General features: G+C 43.3%; 1 protein-coding gene across 1 annotated transcript in view; it reads right to left on the bottom strand.

The window, feature by feature from the left end:
* The window catches only part of LOC137883481 (dual specificity protein phosphatase 22-B-like), a 7,805-nt gene extending 962 nt beyond the window's left edge, over positions 1-6,843 (bottom strand). The window contains exons 1-6 of the mRNA XM_068724963.1: positions 6,609-6,843; positions 6,457-6,490; positions 4,302-4,384; positions 1,959-2,008; positions 1,473-1,547; positions 774-945 (exon numbers count right to left, since the gene is read on the bottom strand). Coding sequence (XP_068581064.1) covers positions 774-945; positions 1,473-1,547; positions 1,959-2,008; positions 4,302-4,384; positions 6,457-6,490; positions 6,609-6,629 — 435 coding nt within the window. The 5' untranslated portion in view covers positions 6,630-6,843. The remainder of the gene's footprint in view (positions 1-773; positions 946-1,472; positions 1,548-1,958; positions 2,009-4,301; positions 4,385-6,456; positions 6,491-6,608) is intronic.
* Positions 6,844-9,020: the final 2,177 nt, after the last annotated feature.

Here is a 9,020-nt window from a genome sequence, read left to right as displayed (position 1 = left end):
AAACGACGTTTGGACGACCATCACGTCTCGTCCCGCTCTATCCTTCGAGTGTGGCCGTTCACAACAGGTCCACCATGTGTGCCAGTGCTCAAAAAGACACGTGTATTGTTCACTAGGAGCAACTTTACTTAACATGCCCAAAAAACATCGTGTTTCCCTGGACCTCACCTTGCTGCAGTGTCATAGAAGTGCACCACAGGGTGTGTCAGCACACACTGTACTCACCGTCGGGTGTGGTTCTAGGTGCAACAGTGCGCACCTCTGACCACACGTGTGATCGCAGGCTGAAGCGCCCGCTGTTAGCCAAACGGTTACGGCGCATGCCACACACACACACACACACACACACACACACACACACACACACACACACACACACACACTGTATCCTGAGTCTGACTCTGACCGCGGAGCTTTGGAGCACGCTGCGCCCTCGCTCTCTCTTCCCCTGCTTCCTGTCTGTACCTTCCCTGTTAAATAACTGTCAAAAAGGCCGAACTAAAACAACAAAAAAGTGGAAGAGGCTTGACACTGAACCAGAGAGGGCAATGAAACAGTGTCAAGTTACTCTGTTGGAAATGCAGCAAAAGAATACCTTTAAAGAGCAACGCAACAAACCATCGGCCAAGAGCATTCAACAGTCGACAACGTCGTCCAACACAGCGATACTAAAACCAGAGTTGGATGTTGCTCAGACTCTGACTTCCACACCAATCCAATATATGAGTATACACTGTATATATATATATATATATATATATATCATCACTCACTTCGGTCAGTTCTGTGTTTTCAAACTCCTCCAGCTGCCGGAGGAAGCCCAGGTTGGGCCCCGCACACGGCCGGGCCGCCCTCACCGCCGCCAGAGACTCCACCCAGCCGCGCCCCGTCACCGTCATGATGTAAGCCACCACCAGAGTCACACTGCGGGACACGCCCGCCACGCTGAGAGCACAACAACAACAACAACAGCAACAACAATCAACACGTATTCAGATTCTCTCCTTTAGTCGGTAAAGAAGTGAAACCCCTTTTTTCCCCCTGAAGCTGTGGTTAAATGCTTGATTTTGTCTCGTTTGATATGAGAACAGATGAAAGGTGATGACATTTTCAATGAGAGCGTTTAACCAGAATTAGATTGGTGATGTGTTTTGATGTGGTTGAAAATGAAAATTGGGTCAATACAATATGAAGACCTGCAGTTAATAATCATCATTCTAACCAGAATCAACCAAATCTGAATATTTGTGCTTCTTCCTTTCAACATCCTCGTATGCAAATGAAACCGGTTTCGAATCGATAACGAAATGTAAAGTATAAAATGACGATGATTTTTAAATAAGAATATGAATGGCCTAATATGCAGTGAGTAATTAAGTGCAGTTAAAAGAACTGGAACATATTGTTTTTCACTAGTGAGACTGAAATTCCCTTTAAGTTTTGTTTCCAGATGAAGTACATGAATCACTCACCAGTGGACCAGGCAGCCCTCTCCTTTCAGTCGGGACTCGTGGATGAACACCATGCTGTCTCTGAAGTACTGGATCCTTGTAGAAATATGAATATGAAATATTGTAGGCAGCTATTTGAAGTTACGATTGAATCAAACCACCGAGAGTTATTTCATCTATCAATCAATTGATTCCACTTTTCCTCCACCATTCTGCAGTTTATAATCCATCAAATATGGACAGAAAGACATAAGACACTGTGAAGCGTACGGCGCTCAACCATTAATGGTTGAACGTGTGACTCTAACACTTTCATATAGATATACTTTCATAAATAAATACAAAGATCGTGAGATAAAATTGGACAGTTATTGGACTTTTATTTTCATGCAATTACACTTGCAACAGATCATCAGGCGGCAGATGCATCAAATCCACTATTGTACAGCTTTCAGACACAGTGACCCTCGTACTGCTGCTCATACTGTAGATCATGGAAGTACTCACAGGTTCTGCTTGGAGTGGTCAGCAGCAGATATGCACAGGTACGTCATGTCCTAGAGGGGGGGGGGGGGGGGGCAGAGGTTCAGACTCAAACAACACAATAGAGTGTGTTTTCTGCAGAATTAATCAATGCACAACATTTTTTTTCAAAGTGTAAAAAGGGTTTCTCATCCTGTCAGGTCATCTGGTTGAACACTCTTCCTGTTTCGAATGTATGGTACGGCCCCTCTGGCCCTGGTATGGTAGGTCAAGACATAACGAGATATTCGCCTGCGTATGTGTGTGTGTGTGTGTTTTTTGTACCGTGCACCTGGCAGCTGATGGTACATGCAGTGGACAGAAACTACCTTGTCCCGATATGACTGCACCGCCGCAAAAACCCCTTAGCCCTCTGGGACGCACTGAGCTCTGGAAGTGCTCCTGACAGGTTAGCTTGCACACACACACACACACACACACACACACACACACACACACACACACACCAAACACAGTCTCACGCAGTAATCGTTCACACACACATGCATGCTTAATCACTAACGGACATGCACTTATTGAAGGAGCATGTAAGTCTCATTTTGGTGAAATTGTAACTGTTTACAGAAGAAGTTAGGTTCTTCAAAGAGATGCTGAGAAGTCCACTTGTATCTTTGCACCATCGTCAAACGCAGGCAGATAGAAAGCGTGAATGCTCTCTCAAAGTGCATGCAGATTGTGGATGAGTGCAGGAATTAATTTCCTTAACTCAGCTTCTGTTAAATAAGACTAACCACGTCCGTTTACGTCACGCCAGTATGTAGATTAGAGCCACATACTACAGTAAAGGGCACGGCCGACCTCCGAGACTTGGTGGTTGCAAATTCTACCTTCCCCTCTCACGAACCGCCGCGCCGTCTTCCAAGAAATTGATCAGTCAGCAGTTTGACTGTTAGGTATGCAAATACGCCGTCCCATCTGGTCAAACATGCCACGGAGCTGAATACGCTGTGTCATTTGTGCGAATGCGAGAGCGATCCAACGATCGAGATCAAAGATTTTGTACGGCAGCTGTGATTAAAGAGCAGCTGAAACGAAGGGCAGCTCACTGCGTCGAGTCAGACGCGGCCTCTGGCCCGAAGCCGTGCAAACGTTTTGGCGGTTGACCAGTTTGGGTAGTGATACTGTAATACAAGTTGCTGTTTCTCTTCGGCGTTCAATGAAAACATACTAGTGTGGATGGAGAAAGTGTACAGAACCCTCTGAGCACTTTTCATGCTCGCTTTCAGCAAGAAAAGATGAAAGTTGTGAAAGCGGACGCCGAAGATCAAGATTGTCAAGAACGATTCCGAACGCGGACCGAGAGAGAGAGAGGAAAAGTTCCTTCAGACTCAAACGGATCATCAGTTATTATTCTGAAGTGATTCGGTCTCTGAATCCAACTTTATTTCTTCAAGGACAGATTTTTACATTTGAGATAATATCAATTCACCAATGTTACCAGATTGAGGATCAGTGAGAGCAAATTTCTACATTCAACCAACCAGGTTCTCACAGTAGATCACCTCTCTCTCTCTCTCTCTCTCTCTCTCTCTCTCTCTCTCACTCACAAGAAAAACACATTTCTCTCTGCAGCTGTGAAAAGCCAGAAACCTTTTTTTTTTTTTTTTTAAATGCAGTTCCACTTTCAAGACTTTATGGACATCAAGCTGCTGAACTAAAAGCAGCTTGTGTGAATCTCTCCCAGTTTAATGGCTTGATGGCAGACTACTGCTTATTTAGTGAAACCTGGTGGATTCCAAGTCATCTGACAGATACGTGACAAAAGGACTTTCCATGCAAAATAAGAACATCTGCCTCACACACCGATCAAAGGTCTATTTCAACGGCTTTTGTATTTCACTTTGAACCCTCATTTGTCCTTTCAAAACACAGCTACAATGGCCTCATATGATGAATAGATTGTTGCGGATGATACTTGGATAATAACACGGGTACGGTGAAGATTAGAGCTGGAGCGATTTGTTCATTAATCAATTAGTCAAATCGTGATAAATGATCAATTATTTAAATCAGGTTTCATGCAAAAAAAAATCTGGAAATTAGCTGGTTCCAGCTTCTCCAATAAATAAGTTTTGGGGAACTTTAATGGATGTTTTTCACTATTTTTTTGCCATTTTTTTAGACTAAGGAATGAATCAGTTGATTGGAAAAATCCATAGACAAAGGAAAAAAAGAACAGAATGTTAGCTGCAGCCCATGTGAATATATTAAGCCAGAAAAAGACAGAGTGGCCCCACTGTTGTGCTGCTGCTGTGTATTCTACGGCTGGATTAATGTTCCTGTGGGTCACACGGTCAGGCGGCTCACCTCCAGGACCGGTGCAGCCGTGTCATGGATGGACAGGATGTGGGTGATGTTGCGCTGCGCCAACAGCTCCCTGTCTCGCGCATCTGAGGATCGGAAAAAATAATAATAAATCGTCTCAAATATTCCTCCCATCCAATCAAAGATCAGCCCATGTACGGCCCGACCTAAATTAAGCATTTCTACCCAACAACAACGACCCCAAGCAAATGTGGCCTTAAAAGTGCTGCTCTTGTTTTGAACTGAAAGAAAAACCGGAAAACCAAATGTTTCTAAAACAGTCCAACAGCTTGGCCCAGAAGCAAGAAACAGTATTTGTTCTAATCAAATTTTGTTCTTTAAAAGGAAGCCAAAGGTTTTCTACCTTGGACAGATGTGTCTCGAGCACATTTTTCTCATGCTTTGCAAGTTTTGCAGGATGCTGATGCCACCTAAACAAGACCCAGATGAGTCTGAGCTGAACCCTCCTGCCAGCCAAATTAATTTCACACATCACGAGAGTTCGTATAAACTGCAAGACACAACACAAACCGATACAATATAAACTGGAAAATAGATAAATATGTGAGTATAAATGCTTAAGATAGTTGCGTAGGAAACACAATCTGATTATGTAACTCACACTGTAAGCCAGTGACAAGTGTGTTCCCTCTGGTCATGAGATAGCCTGAATGTTTTTATGGGGCGTCACGCTGCCGCTGCCAACAACTGTTCCTCTGCAGAGCACAGACCAGTGGCACTACTAGAAACAGCCAAAAACCAAATTGGTCCTAAATATGAATTATTATCACGACATAGAAATGTATCATTTCTGTGAAAGCAGCATGTAAATCAGCAAAAGCAAGAACAAGGTAACGCTAGCTGGTTAGATAGCTAAAGCTAAACATAAATGTACTTATTGATATTTCCCTGTAGCTGATATCTGTCTATATCCATTTTGGTAAACTAACATCTTGGTATAGTTCAATGTTATTACACATAATGAGACAGTCGCTATAGAAACCCAGTTTACGCTAAACTCCTGCTAACTCTAAACTGCTGCTGACGCTAACGTAACTAGCTTAGCAGGTAACTGCCATCTCAGCTTTTAACGCAGATTCATTTTGGTCTGGTTGAAATAACTTTAAATCACACAATTCAATCTTTGTAATCGCTGGTTTATATTTTATCAGTTTATTTTCTTGACTACCATAAAGCTGAGGTAACACATTTCGTTGTACTACTTCCCCCTCCATACCCTGAAGGGTCTCTGGTAACAATATTAGGTAGGTTCTATGACAGTGATTTTATTTATTCTTTTAATCGGTATGAATTTAAGGCTTTTCTCTGTCTGCCGGCCAGCTTGATACCTTTAATTATTTATCTCAACTCCACTGCTTCTGTACAGCTCCTGTTCTGCCTCTGCAGGAGAGGCGTGGCGTCTCCTTATTTCATTTAAGTTCATTAGTTTTACTCTTCTTCGTCATACTCGCCCACACACTTGCTGTTGTACGACGACAAAAAAAAGTTTGAGGTGTTAAAATATGCCGCGCGCAAAAAAAGTATAAAAGAAGTTTAAAGGCCTGGATAATATGAAAGGCGTCAGATTTCCTTTTTAACAATGTTTCCCTCGACATGTCATGTTTACAAAAAGTGATCCATATTGGTCTTGTGCGGTCACCGTTAGACGTCTGCAGATTTTAAGAGCGACCTGTTGATGCATTTGCTGCTGCATGGAACAAGGTGGAATACAGCTCACAGAAGGGACACCCCCACACCGCGGGGCATCCCCTCCCACACCAACCCTCACACACAAAAAATAATTTACTTCTTCCAGCAGCTGACAGAGAGTTACACGGCAACACACACACACACACGCACACACACGCACGCACGCACGCACGCACGCACGCACGCACACACACACACACACACACACACACACACACACACTCACACACACAACGGCAAAAGCACAGTGTAATCGTTTTTCTTCTTTTTTTTTGCACTACTTCAATCATGCTGCTCTACTCTGTGACCTCTCCACTCTATAGAAACTGAGCTCAGCGTAGCATCTCACCACATGCCGATTCGGTATGAGGAACTGAAACACACTCTACTACATTATCCTGAAAATAAATTAATTCTTTACTCAAGTGACAAAGCCAGGGCATCTTACCTTTGATATTTCCGAGATACAGATCGGGCAGGACCTAGAGACAGTTAGAAAACTGAGTCAGAGGAAGAAAGAAGAGGCTGTGAAAGTACGAGTATGGTAATGAAGGACTGGATGTTTTTTAATCCTGTTGGTGTATCGATTTGATACTGTACCTTATTTATCCCATTACCCATGTCAGCCAAAGGTTGTGAGAAAATCCCATCAACTTCAGGACACAATTTAGATTTGTTTTGTTCACCAGGTTGTTAACGGTGTGCGTCACCGAGTGCTCCAGAAGCGTTGAGCTCCGCTGGTCGAGCGCTTTCACTCGCTGTGACCGCGTCCCGTCATCGTTCAAACCACCGCTGCTGACCCAGGCTGTCGACGCGTCCACAGCTCACGCTGCCACTGCTTCTTGATTGAGAATGTGCTGCTTGGGATTACGTAATGTGACCTTTGCGGTACTTGCATAGATATGTATATTTAGACCAGGAGTTGGGTCACGGGACCGTGGACGGACGCATACCAGCCAGACAAAGATGGCCGAGGGCCAGAGGGGAACAGATCCGATCAGTAGGTCAAGCACCTCTCACTATCTGCTGAATGAGGCTCAAAATACATGCCGCAGTACATCTCAATTTAGATAATGTTCATGACAGGCAAGTTGTCTTAGAACCACAAATGAGATACACACTTCTGTGCACCAATCAGGATTCAGCAATATTTCTATGACAAAATGCAATGACAGTTACTTTGACAGTTAATTACTACACAAATGATTATTCATAAACAATGCTCTCTCCAGACTGTAACTGAGACCATGTTTTCAGCTCAAACTCATGTGTAGATTCTTAGTTGAAGTTCAGTTAGTATGTTTCAAGTAAACTTGAAGTAGCTACATCATCGACACACAGGTAGTTTTTAATTCCTGTACCAAATTTTAGACCAATCCGTGTTGTAGATGAAATAAAATAAGCAAACGAATAAGTGAAAACTTTGAGTCGCTCTGGAAACAGTCAGGAGAAGAAGCAAACGTTTGTGGCAAATTGACCCGATAATTGTCTTGGTATTTTGCTCCAAAAACCAAACTGTCGACCTTCTGGTGGCGCTAAAGGAGAAGTCAGGGGATCAACCAAGTCAGTATAGGGTTCAACCTCTGGGGACCAAGAATGTCTGGAGCCAAATGTTTTTGAAATCCAAATAGTTTCTGAATTATTTCAGTCTGGACAAAAGAGGTGGACCGACATGCTAACATTGATGCTAGCGTGGTTTAAAATCTCTTCTATAAATCAGGGAAAACAAGCAAATCTTCACATGTATCGTCATCAGCTTGATACTTCAGGACTTTTTCTAATTTCATGCAAATTGCTTCGAAACTAGTTTTTGTCTCAGAAGCAAGGCATCCCTCGTTTATTTTTAAATGGTGTCGATTCTCAGTGGACATCCACTTGAATCTACATCAGGCACTTCATTTCCAGTAAATCGCGCCTCGTCTTCAACACACCGCTCTGCGGCGATCGAGGTATTTTTAGCCCGGCTGTGTCGTCTCTGCGTTGTGTTCCTGTGTGTGGTTCAGTGTGTGGCACGGCTCAGACGCACTGACAGGCAGAGAGGAGAGTGGAGGCGTTTACAAAAAGCCCGCTTTGCCTGCCCGCCTCGGAGAATTAGGTCTCAACAGCTCATCTAGCCAGCGGCGGGTCGAACCCATTCATAGACAGACACAGTCGTACGTTACAAAGAGCTGATAAAGAACCGGCTCCATCAGAGCATCACTGTGTGTGTGGGTGTGTGTGGGAGGGGGCGGGGGGGAGTGCTGTGTTGCATATACACGCATAAGAATAGTGATACGTTGGTGATGATATCAGTCTCTAAACAGGGAAGAAGACGGAGACGTTACTGAGAAGTTACTTTGAAGATTGATGCCAGTTTGTTAGTTACACCCAGACCAGCAGATAGTGCAGGAGCTCTGTCTGATACGACAACACAAGATACACTGTGAAGTCCTGAAAGAGTTACTCAATCACTGCAGCAACGAACGCTCATTGTCATTGTCAATTAATCTGAGCATTGTTTTATTAAAGATAATGAAAAATGCCTTCTGCAATTGACGAGAGGTCAAAGTGAGATCCTCGCATTTCAGGACCTGGAACCAGAGAGCTCTTGGTGTTTTGGTAATGCATGTTGTTCGGTCCGTCTTCCGCTTTTGATTTATTCAAATGTCTCAACGGTGATTGACTGTCTTCCCTTGAAGCTCGATTCAGACTTTCATGGTGCTCAGAGGATAATCCTACTGACATTCACTTCCCCTCAGGATCAACTGTGTTCATATGTTTACTGGTACAGCAGCTTAAAGTATAAAAGTGAAACAAATATCCAACACTTGACTAAATACCTGCAAAACTAATGACATATTGACCTTAACTGTTTGTCTGTGAATGACATTCTGGCAAACAAAAGGAAGATTTAAAGTCGTACAACTTTATTTTATAGGTCTCATAGTTTCCTACTCCTACTCAGGACGTTTTCTGGAAAGGACTACTTTTGTATACTAACTTTGTCCTGTTTCCAATAAATGACTTTAAATT

The sequence above is a fragment of the Cebidichthys violaceus genome, unplaced genomic scaffold (assembly GCF_023349555.1).
Source record: "Cebidichthys violaceus isolate CVI_PGR_0920_01 unplaced genomic scaffold, fCebVio1.0.p SCAF_33, whole genome shotgun sequence".
Taxonomy (NCBI): Eukaryota; Metazoa; Chordata; class Actinopteri; order Perciformes; family Stichaeidae; genus Cebidichthys; species Cebidichthys violaceus.
This window is presented reverse-complemented; position numbering and strand designations above follow the sequence as displayed.